This window comes from Ictidomys tridecemlineatus, chromosome 4 (assembly GCF_052094955.1).
Source record: "Ictidomys tridecemlineatus isolate mIctTri1 chromosome 4, mIctTri1.hap1, whole genome shotgun sequence".
NCBI lineage: Eukaryota > Metazoa > Chordata > Mammalia > Rodentia > Sciuridae > Ictidomys > Ictidomys tridecemlineatus.
Window position 1 is genome coordinate 55,713,125 of NC_135480.1, and position 12,756 is coordinate 55,725,880.

The following is a 12,756-nucleotide window of genomic DNA, read 5'->3' on the forward strand; positions in this document are numbered from 1 at the left end:
TCTCTGCTGCCTTGAGGAGGAGACAGTGTCCCATGCAGGATGTTCTTTCCATGATTTTTGTCATGGTCCTTTTTATTACTAGCACTCTTCTACAACCTGGATTCCTAAAAAATTTATAGTATGTAAAAAATTTTAAAGGAAGATGCTTGCTATGTATTGTTTGAACCATAAATTATGAGTCATGCTTTGACCATTTTATACCATAGATACTTAGGTACTTTAAAACAATATAATAAAATAATACATTCAATTATGATACATATGCTTGCATACATAATTGTATATTTAATGGACGTTTGAAATATGCATGGTGTCGAAATACAGTTCCTGTTCTCAAAAATATCTATTAGTTCTCACCAAATGAATAAACTTAGTTCTTTTGTTTGCTTTTCCAGTTTCTTCACAGTACATTTTAATTATCTCTTTGTCTTTAATTTCATATCTTGCTCATGATGAACCTGTACAGATAAATATTAGGTTGTGATTATTATCACTTTTTAAAAGTTTTCCCAGGGACCTAAAGGAAAGTGTCTTGTTTTCACTTAGAATCATTTCTCAGGGCAAAGTTGCTCTCCCTGATTGTCATGTTCCATAGTTTCATTTTATGAAGACCAACAGTCCCAACCTTCCCAGAATTTGTTCAATTCACCATTCCCCTTAGACAAAGAGTATAAGAGGAAGAGGAGGAGGAGGAGGAGGAGGAGGAGGAGGAGGAGGAGGAGGAGGAGGAGGAGGAGGAGGAGGAGGAGGAGGAGGGAAGCTCCTCTAGGATTCCTCATTTTCTCAGCCCTTTGCTTTAGCTCATTTCAGCCACATTTGGCTATTGCCTCAGACACAAGTGGAGCTCTTGGTTCTTCATTCTTTTAAGACTTCTAGCAACCAATTCTAGAGTTTAATGGTTACTTGAGGCAGAATTTGTAGCAGAGACTCTGGGGCCTCCCTAGGCTATGGTCACCTCTATTGACAGGGAGGCTGCCACTCCCCCTGTTGTGAGCACACAGTGCATCCTTTGGCAGTGTGTATCCCTTCAGTGCCTGCTTCCTGGAGTGCAAGGCAGTGGTTAGGACCTCTAGTCTCCGCAGAGGCCTCATGATTCTGTCCTCTCACCTTTTGCTCTCGTTATTCCACATTCTTTGCTGTGCTAGTCTCTCTACACTGAAAGTCTTCTCACCTCATTCCTATTGATCACATCCTAGTCATAGTTTATATTCTAGCACAGGTAATATTCCATATTTGTGTAGTTAATGCAAAACAGTTTTAGAATTCTTTGTCATTGTTGTTTGTTTTTAAGAATTTTTCATGTTTATTTGTAAATGTAACCTGCTCACAGTTTTCTTTTCAGCACCCAACTTTATTGAGATATGTTTGACAAAAATCACATTTATGTAACTCGTTAAGTCTCAGATTTTCAATTCTGCTAATATTTAAATGATATTGACCTAGTGCATTAAAATATGTTGAAAATAATAATCTAGAGCTTATATATCCTTTATATATATTTTTCATATTATATATGTATGTATTCAAAGCTCTAATCATCCATGTATTACTTCTCAAAAGAATAGGCCTCTAAAAACATAATAACTAATTCCAAGTTACTATAAGTGGAGTATTTGTTGCATAATTTAAATCTTTATACTTGTTCCACATTTGGAACTTGGGGACAAAATGAGTTTATTCATACAAAATGATGATTTCACATATGAGTACATTATGAAATGATTCCACAATCAAGCTAGTTAACTTACCCATCACCTTGTATAAATACTCTTTTGTGTGTGTATGCTGAGAACCCTTGGTATTGACTCAAATAGCAAATGTCAAGTACACTATACATTACTATTAACTGTAGTAACCATGCTATACTGTAGATCCTCAGAAATTATTTGTGTTGAAATTGAAAATTTGTACCATTTGGCCAATATCTCTAGTTTTTCTCAGCTACCTCATCCCCTAGTAACCATTATTCTTCTTTCTGTTACTATGAATGCAACTTTTTAAGTTTTTGCAGATAAGTGAGAGCAGGCTATGTTTCTATTTGTTTCTGCCTTATTTCAGTTAGTATAATGTTTTCTTGTTGATGCAGGTCATCATAAATGGCAGGAGTTCCTCCTTTTTAAAGAGTGAATACTATTCTGTGAGGCAGATAAACCACATTTTCTTTATTCATTAATCTGCTGACAGATGCTCATTTAATTGATTTTTAAATTATTTTTCTAGTTTCTATTTCCTTTATTTCTGCTGATTTTTTATTTCTTTGCTTCTATTGACTTTAGGTTTAGTTAGTTTGCTTTTCTTTCTAGTTCCTTGAGATGTAGAGACAGATTGCTTCTTTGTGATCTTTCTCTTTTTTTTATATTATAGGCATTTATTGCTATGAATCTCTCAAAACTGTCTTTGTTGCATCTTTTAATTTTTGATATGCTGTGCTTCCAATTTTTGCTTGTCTCAAGATATCTTTTATTTTCTTTTTAATTTCTTCAGTTATCCATAGGGTAAGAACACATTGTTTAATTTCCACTCATAGTGAGTTTTCTACTTTCTTCCTAGTACAATTTCTAGTTTCATACCATTCTAGAAAAAAAGATATTTGGGGTTGGGGCTGGGGCTCAGTGGTAGAGCACTTGCCTGGTATGTGTAAGGCACTGGGTTCTATCCTCAGCACCACATATAAAAATTAAAGGTCCATCAATAAAAACAAAAAAACAAAAAAATTTTTAATTAAAAATTGATATGATTTCTATCTTAAATTTGTTAAGACTTGTTTTGTGTTTTTCAGGAAAAAAACTGTTTCCTCTCTCTCTTCCATCTCTGAAATACAGCTTCGTTGTGTGAAGTAATCTTGCTTGGCCCTTTTTCTTTCAGCATTTGGACATACCATCCCCTGTCTCCAGACTTGCAATGCTGGTCTCTGTTGAGAAGTCCATCAATCTCCTGATAGGGGTTTCCTTCATATGACAAGCCTCTTTTCTCTTGCTGCTTTCAAATTTCTTTCTTCAGCTTTGATTTCTAACTACTTGTTTAAACCTTTTCTGTTATGGTTGCTCTGATATTATGCTATAAACAAAATATGTGAATAACAGAAAACAATTTTTCATAGTTCTGAAGAAGATTCAGGTGCTGCAGATCCAGTGTCTGGTGAGGCCCTTCTTTCTGGTGAACACAGGATGCTTCTTGCTGTGTCCTTACATGGTGGAAGGGATGAGGCAGCTGTCTGTGGCCTCTTTTCTATGTGTGTGTGTGTGTGTGTGTGTGTGTGTGTGTGTGTGTGTGTGTATGCACATGCACACACAGTACTAGAGATTAAACCCAGGGGTGTTATACCACTGAGCTACATCCCCAACCCTTTTTTCTTTTGAGACTGTATGGTTAAATTACTTAGGGCCTCATTAAGTTGCTGAGGCTGGCCTTGAATTTTCAATCTTCTTGCCTCAGCCTCTGGAGCTGGTGGGATTATAGGTGTGCATCACCATACTTGGCTTCTGTGGTGTCTTTGATAAGAACATTAATCCCATTAATCCAGGAAGTCTGAGTCTTAAAGATCTAATTACCCTCCAAAGGCCCCATATCCTAATATGTTTACACTGGTGATTAAGTTTTCAACATATCAATTTGAAAGAGGGAGCATAAACATTCAGAGTATGGCAGATTGTTATGTCTCATTGAAGCATCTTTGGGAAGAACCTGTTTAGGGACCTTTGAGCTTCATGTACTAGATTTGGGAAAGTTTTTTTTTTTTAATAATTATTTTCTTTAAATAAACTTTCTGCTCATTCCTTTCTTTCTTTTTAAACTATAGTATTAAAATTGGTTTCCCCTCTGCATTGTGTTCCATAAATCCTGTAGGCTTTCTTCATTCTTTTTGTTTTTTTCTTTTCTCCTCTGACTGAATAATTTTAAATGACCTGTCTTCAAGTTTGCTGATTTTCTTTTTCATGATCAAGACTACAATTAGAAACTTTTATTTCATTTTTCATTTCAGTCATTATATAATTTATCTTCAAAATTTGTTTCATTCTTTTTTATGTTTTTATCTGTTTCTTGAATCTCTCATTTTTCTCCTTATTATTTTCCTTATTTTATTAAATCATTTATCTGTATTCTCTTATAGCTTACTGAACATCTTTAGAACAATTATTGTGATTTATTTTTTTTGTCAAGCAGTTGATGTATCTCTTTTTGGGGGGTTTGTTACTAGATATTTGTTGCATTTCTTTGATAGTTTACTATTTTCCTAATTCTAATGATCCTTGAAGCTTTGCAAATTTGTTTGCACATTTGATGAGTAGCCACCTCTTCCTGACTTTGTGGACTGGCTGTGGGTTAGGACATACTTTTACCTACTGGAGGAAGTACAATGTTACAAGCTATGGGTCTGTATCTAGTGTCAGAAGTCACCCATATCAGTATGTGTAGTAGCTCTGAGTTCAATGGAGTGCAGTTTCTGGTTGGCTCAGGCAGCTGCTATCTGCAACATCAACAATTGCAAGGTCCTTTGTTGCAGAGCTGCAAGGGGTCACAGTGACTGTGAGGGCTCTTGGGATATTTAGAGTTACATCTTTCTCCAGCATCAAGGACCAGGACTGTGGGCAGGACCAGGACTTACCACAGGCATATACATGGAGGACTATAGCATGCATATATCAAGTTATGGGGTCTAGGAATAGTAGTGTACCTGTATATGACTGTAGGGACCAGCTTCAGGTTCCTGCATGGTGGCTGGGACTGGAACAGGGGCCAGATCTAGAGATCAAAATTATTTGCCCTAATAGTCTATGCATGTATAATTTTATCAAAATGGACTCTACTGTTATGTATAACTAAAAAGAATCCCTGTCCCCCAAAATTACTTATCATCATACTGCTTTCAAATATTTTCTTTCCATGAGTCTGGAATGACATCTATTTGAAGAAATATTTTCTATGTTCTTCAGTTATAAAGGATTTTTCTCTCCTTGGAGTTCTTGGAGCATTTTGTTCATATATGTCTTATGGAACAAGTCACCTAAATGTATGGTTTACTTTTTTTTTAGGGCTAGCTCAGGACCTATATATTTTATTCCAGGATCATATAGCACAGCAGTTTGTACACAGGGAGACAACAGTAAGAGCAGAAAGCATATTTTATATAGAGTATAAAAAGTAAGTATTAAAAATAAGTCTGTTATCTTAAATCCACTTAGGTTTCTTACTCTGGCTTCTGAGTAATTTGATATAATACCAGCTTGCATATTTTGATAAGTGAAAGGACCACACAATATTCAGAGGTATAAATAAACAGGATTCATTATTTAACAGAAATTGATAGGTAGCCAGAGATTCAGCTTCCCAGGTCCCCTAGACATAGTCTTGGCAAAACACATCAAGTTTCCCTAGAGTCAAGACAGGCTGAGCACAAGTTGGCCCTGGGGAAAACACATGGAGAAAAAAAAGGCAGGGTAGGCAAGTGGTGAATATATTATCTTGTCCCCGCTCCTGTTTTCTTGCTTTGTAGCTGCAATACCTACCATGCAGTCTAGGCAAGGATGAGTCATGATTTTCCTAGGGAGTATGATAATCTGCAGACAAGTTTTCTTTCCCATGATCAGTATAAATGTCTGAAGAATTTTCCATTCTCAGAGTAAGGACAGATAGACCTGGTGAGTGCATGGAGATACCAACAAAGATTGACTGATCCCTGAAGATATCCCCAAAGATGATGAGGAAGAACTTGGGGAGATGGATGCAGGTACCATTCTTGAACATAAGAAAGTGTATTTGGGGAAATAATATGGGAAATGAAGATCCAGTACATCCATACTCAAAATTGGGAGATTTGGGAAGATCTGAATCTGTTGGGTGTTAGGGGCATGAAGGATATGTTTCTTGTTCCAGAAGATAGCAGTGTTTTGATCCTTTAGGACAGTGCATTAAGGACTGCAAACAAAGAAGTCCTAGATCATAATGAAAAATTTTTTTTCTAGGATGCCATAGAGAGCCCAGAACTTAGTGCTTTTGCTTCTACAACCAGGAAAGTAGAAAGAGATGATTTTGCATTTCTACATGCTCTAAACTAGCGAATATTAGAGGTACATTTGTTGAAGAAATGAGGGTGCTTCAATAATAAAAATATTTCATTAGAGTGAATTAGGAATAAGGCATGAAAGATCTGCAACTTGGAAATTTTTACAGATGCTATAATCCTACTCTTTAACAAATTTGAGTCATTTTGTCACCCAGAATATAACAGGAAAAGTGCAAAAAGAGTATGGGTACACAGGAGTGAAAACATACAATCGAGTAAACTGTATTAGTGTAGCGTAACATAGCACCTAAAACTTACAGAGAATAACTATGAATTAAGTCCTATGTTAAATGATCTCAATGCATCATCATATTCCTTCTCACAAGAGAGTCCTATTGTAATTGTTCCCATTTTATAGAATGGAAGTACCTTTCCTTAAGTAATCTGCTCACTATGATACAACAACTAGGTGATGGAAATAACACCTGAAACCTTGTTCTGACTCTAAAGTCAGTGTTCTTCTGTGCAGAGGTGAGTATAAAGTTAATTGTGTGGCTGAGGAGGGAGTCATGCATTGTTAACACATGATCTAATGAGTAGCAGTTTCTGTATTGGTGATGACTCCTAATGGGGCTAGATCATAGGAAAAACTAGTTATTTTCTGATACCACACAAGTTTCTTTTTTCCATCAAAAGCATTTGGCTAATGATTAAAGAACTAGGCCAAGAGATCCTTATTAGTCAATTTCCTCAGAGGTGAAAGTGTAGATTGGAGGTTGAGATTAAGGGGTAATCTTCTACCCAGCAAACAGTGCTGAGCCATACTGATGCATGCAACTATGGAAAGCAGATAGTGGCGCCAATAATATATATTTCAGTACTTCATCCTTCAGCCTCTTGCCAAGAACTATGGCCAGCAAATCTGTAGCTGGGGGCATATCAGAGTGAACTCTGAATGGCCTACCACATTCTCTGTGCAAAGAGAACAACACGTCATGGGCAGGAGTTTGGCAAAAATAGTAAGCAATGTTTTAAAGTGAGGCTTTAAGGAGGTCTTTAATAAAATGAATTGATAAGATATTTGAGCTAGCTCAAAAAACATGATGACCTTCCAGCTTTACAATATCCATCTGTCCTTGTGCTGCACTCGTGTGCTCTCCAGCCCCTCCTCATCTCTTTGGATCTCAGCCTGAGACAATGCTAGGTCTTTAGAAAGAGGACCTACCAAGTTAGTTGGAGACCAGGGCTCAGATCTATCAAAGTATCCTGGAAGTACAAGCTCTAGATTTGTCAAAGATGCCTTATAAATACTGTCTTGCCAGTAGAGATCCACTGATCTCATCTGCCTTTGGATGATTCCCTATGGATATCAAAGTTGCAAGGGATTCATTAATTTACTTGGTAATCCATATTCAATTACTATTCATGTATTTTCCAATCTATGTTCTAGCAATTGGGCCACAGTCATGAAGGAGTGTGTATAAGATTGAGTATAGTAGGGAAAAATTTCCATGCAGGAGGGGAATGTGCTTGGAAAGCAAATGCTGCTGGGGCACTTGACCTAGTTTTTGTAAACATGAAATTTTCCAATAGCTATTGTCATTTAAAAATTTCTTTAGACTCTAATTTGAAGAAATTGTGCTGGATCAAAACACTAAAGTGGAGGGATCCCAGAAATATTAAACTTTTGGAACATTTTTCTGACCCAATGCTTACCTCCATGTTTTATTTCAGGTGGAAATAAATATTTGGTAAGTTTTTAATTAAACATAGAAATGGAGTCAACATGGAAGAAACAAATGGGTCTATCTTCATTAATAAAGGAACAAAGAATGACATGAATGTTGACATTCCAATTATTGTCAATAGGTAAGATGCAATCACTGTCAATAATTGGTTTGGAAGCGTTTTTTTAAACAGTTTTTTTAATGAACTTAATATTTATTATTATTATTATTATTATTATTATTATTTTTAGTTTTCGGTGGACACAACATCTTTGTTAGTATGTGGTCCTGAGGATCGAACCAGGACTGCACTCATGCCAGGCGAGTGCGCTACCACTTGAGCCACATCCCCAGCCCAAGAAAGCGTGTTTTAATTCAGGGAAGCTTTTGTTAAAACCAAAAAACATTTGCATCACATTTGAAGAAGAGTACCTTTAACAGAAATTATTTTATGAGTTTCATTTGCATAAAAACAGATTTGCTGACTTATTTTGGTATTTGGTCTGATGCCATAGACATCTTCATTTTTGTGGTGTTACCATAGAAGACTTCAGTACCTCCAAGTGCTGTCAGTCATGCAGCAGATGAACATCACTCTGGTCAGTGAGTTCATCCTTGTGGGCTTCCCCACTGCCCCATGGATGCAGCTCCTGCTCTTTTTTCTCTTCCTCATGGTCTACTTGTTGGTGGTAGCAGAGAATCTTGTTATCATGTTCACTGTTTGGGACACAGTCTCCCTCCATAAGCCCATGTACTATTTCCTGAGTAGCATGTCATTCCTGGAGGTCTGGTATGTCTCTGTCACGGTCCCCAAAATGCTGGATGGATTCCTCCTGCAGAGACGGCGCATCTCCTTCACAGGTTGCATGACCCAGCTCTATTTCTTTATCTCTCTAGCCTGCACAGAGTGTGTGCTTTTAGCAGCCATGGCCTATGACCGCTATGTGGCCATCTGCCACCCTCTTCGATATCCAGTCATCATGACCACAGGTTACTGTGTGCAGCTGATGGCCCTCTCCTATATAAGTGGTTTTACAGTCTCTGTCATCAAAGTTTATTTTATTTCACATGTTGCGTTCTGTGGCTCTAATGTCATGAACCACTTCTTCTGTGATATCTCACCAATCCTCAAACTGGCATGCAAAGACATGTCCACAGCTGAGTTGGTGGACTTTGCTTTGGCAATTGTCATTCTTGTTTTTCCTCTCATCACCACTGTCCTCTCCTATATCTACATAGTGTCCACCATTTTGCGTATACCCTCCACTCAGGGAAGGAAGAAAGCCTTCTCCACCTGTGCATCCCACCTCACTGTAGTCATAATTTATTACACAGCCATGATTTTCATGTATGTCCGACCCAGAGCTATTGCATCATTTAATTCCAACAAACTAATCTCAGCTGTGTATGCAGTCCTCACACCCATGCTAAATCCTTTCATCTACTGTCTAAGGAATCAAGAAGTCAAGAATGCTATCAAGAAGACCTTGGGGGGAGGTCAATGCCTCCTGCTCAGCTGATCTCTGCTGCCTTGAAGAGGAGACAGTGTCCCATGCAGGATGTTCTTTCATGAAATTTGTCATGGTTCCATTTTAGCACTGTTCTACAATATGGATTCCTACAGAAATTGCAGCATGAGAAAAGGAAAAAGGAGAAAATGTAGAAAATAGTGCATAATATTTGTCATGCTAACAGTGGGCTATTATTAATAAACAATGTAGATATTTATTAGTGCCTTGAAATCATACAATTACAATAAATATTTAGTGTGTGCAAGAAATTGTTCTTAGCACTTTAATCATAATAAATCATTTTATTCCTGTAAAATTTTATGAGTTTATTATTTTTATTGCAAATCAGGAAAATGAAGAACAGAGTAAATAAGTTGTTTAGGATTGTTACCTAATTACTATCAATTTCATTATTTGAGCCCAGGAAATGTCACTCTAAAATCCTCTGTTTTAGGTTCTCTCTCTCTCTCTCTCTCTCTCTCTCTCTCTCTCTCTCTCTCTCTATCTATCTATCTATCTCTCGTCTACCCCCTCTCCCTCCCTCCCCCTCCCTCTCAATATTCTATTATAGTGGCTCTGGAGGAAAGTTAGCTAACAAGCATTGACGTGTTGAAAGCAGTCCGGTTGTTAAGTATAGATGTGGTGATAACTGATAATGGTGTAGTGATAGTGCTGGTTGTGATTACTTCGGGTTGTCAATGATGGAATACTATTGACATTAACAATAATATTGATATTTTATGACCTTCTTTCAATTTTATCTTCCTTCTAGGAGTATTAAAACTCATTTCTCATTACAGAGGTGAGAGCAATAGTTTCACAAGAGATGAAATAATTGATATTCCTGTCACATTTGCAGTTGGTTGTATCTCTCTTAAGACTCTTTCTTTTGACTTCTTGAATTCTTTTGGCTTTCCAGGGTATATCATGCTACCACCAACAAGCTAAAGGGATATTGTCACTTTCATGTAGGACCGAACTGAAACTCTCAATACATCATTATAAAATAAATGCTACATACAAATTAATGAAAAACAAATGCAAAATTTCCTAAAACAAATAAGTGTTATACATCATTGAGGCATTTGCTAAGTAGGTAAGGAACTGTAGTATACCAGACAGAATTCTACAAATCTCATTAAATTGAGACTAAATATAGAAGAAATAATCAGGAAGAGATATTCTAACTATATATTTCTATATATAACTATATATTCCTACCATAAGTGAGACCCCCAAATTATTTGTTCTAAGTCACCTGCAAAGTTATTCAACATACCTTGGCTCATTTCTTATATATTGCTCTTATTATGTTATTCTACTACTTAAGAATTCTCAATATGATTTAAGTAGGACATATTCTGTTATTATTATAATATCTATTTTAGAATAATTCTATTATCCATAAAATTTAATAATATCTTCTCTCTTCCCATCTACATGAAGTAAACCTTATATTTTACTTTCCTGAATGTGAGACATCCATTCTGATATTAGCTCTCTTAAAGTTTTCAATAGTGATAACAAATCAATTGTTCCCATACTTATTCATTCATTTACTGAGTATTTCTTATGTTTCCTTTCCATGCAAGGTTGTAGTAGTGGTGTTTGTGATTGCATTGAATTATTGATGATGAAACACCATTGATATGGATAATAATAAAATTCTCTTCTAATTTTACCTTTATTCTAAGGCCATTACCATGATAGTCTTTGGGAACAAAATGGTGAACAAAATAAAATGAATTATTCCTTTGAATAGTTTAGAGATAAATAGTGATAAGAGCACAAATATATGCTATAAGTGTGATGATACAAATACAGGTATTATGGAAGCAAATGGTAGGTAGATGGCCAAGATGCTCAGAGAAAATATTCTAGCATAAGTAGCATGTAGGCTATTGCTTTAGTTGGGTGAGAAATTGTGGGTAGCAGTGAATCAAGGTTGTGGGGAGAGGAAGGCCCAAGAGTCAAGAGAGATAGTAACATACTCAAAAAATTAAAAGATGATTAGCACATTTTGAAGTGAAATGAGGAAGAAAGGGGTCACATGAAGAAGAAAATTCATCTTTACCAATTGAAATTTGCAATATTAAAAATTTCTCATAAAATTTATGGATATATAATAAGTTCTATGATGACATTTTAGTTTCTGAAAGTACTAGATCTTCAGCTTGTACTTCTACCAGATGAAGAGTAGTCACTGATAAAATGAAGCAGGAACAAGATGAGTTGATTAAATATTCAGCAGTGGCACCTTTTTACTCTAAATGACAGTTACCAGTTTATGTGTTTTACTTTGCCACTATACTGTGGATTTCTGTAGAGTAGGAATTAACCTTATTCATATTTATATCTATAATAGCTTCCACAGTGCTTGATATTACAGGCCTTGTACTAGTTATTACTACTTTGCACCCCCGACCCTCAATTTTTATCCTCTTCACTTCCTTAGTCCTTTGCATAGCCCATCTCCAAGGAGGTGAGGGGAATTGATCCTATGGACCTCTAGCTTCCAATTTGGTTTAACCAGGTGGAAGCTCCAGCTGGGAATTGGAGGATGCAAACAGAGAATGCAAGACATTTCTTTCCTGGCTGACTTGTGCGACTTTGGTAATGCCTAGTGACCTCCCCCCACCCGGCCCCCACCCTTCTCAGGCTGCAGGTGTGCTGGGTTTCTGCTCTGCCGGTCCTTACATGGCTCAATATTCCTGACTGGCTGTTTTCACCTTGTCCAGCCACTGGATAGTTGTAATGTGCAATTCGCCTCAAAAATTTCATCAGAGATTGTTTTCTTTTTCTTTCTGGAATCCTGACTGATATGGAATTGAGCAATTATAAGTTAAATTGAAATATATCATTGAGGGGATACCTAGAATAAACAATGCCACTTGAAAAACTCACATATGTTTATATTTTGAAATTAATAACATGACATTGGAAAACCTTATTGTCTCCTAAAGTGTAGGTCAGAACTTGAAAATACTACCAAACATTTTGCTCCACATTTAATTTTTCTATAAATAATTTCTACTTTTCTTCTACCCATATGATGTCATTGTCAAATTGAATGGATTTTGAGATGTCTAAGCTAACACAGTCAGTAAATTTATACTCAGGTGTTAAATATATTGTGCCCATCTTATTTGCCATGCATTGTAGACCTCCAGGTATCAGTAGGAAGCACTAAGTTTCTCCAGAACAAGTTTCAGTTTACTACACAGAGAACCCCTCTCCTGCTTTTTCCTTTTTAGGTTGCTCTTCCTCCCTTATCAGAGTATATCGGGATATATTTTAATATCTGAGGAAGATTTTCCTCAATATACTTTCCCAGGTACTGCTAATTCACTCACTGAGGTTTATGATCTTCTAACAATCAACATATTTTGATTTTTAAAACTACCCTATTGGAGACTGAGTAAGGGAGAAAATATTGTGAAAGTAAATGAGTTTACTTAGCTTAAAACTCTGTTGTTACCTTAATGCCTCTTATGGGTTATTAGAGCTTCAGTTT

The 12,756-nt window shown here is 36.4% G+C and overlaps 1 protein-coding gene across 1 annotated transcript; it reads left to right on the top strand.

Annotated features, from left to right (window-relative positions):
* Positions 1-8,306: 8,306 nt before the first annotated feature.
* On the top strand, positions 8,307-9,251 carry LOC144376662 (olfactory receptor 6B9-like). Its single transcript, XM_078044917.1, has one exon. It carries the CDS (start codon positions 8,307-8,309, stop codon positions 9,249-9,251), a length of 945 nt encoding a protein of 314 aa, XP_077901043.1.
* The last annotated feature ends 3,505 nt before the right edge of the window (positions 9,252-12,756 follow it).

Coding starts and splice junctions, on each gene's coding strand:
- LOC144376662 (XM_078044917.1), top strand. CDS start 8,307: ATGCAGCAGATGAACATCACTCTGGTCAGTGAGTTCATCCTTGTGGGC.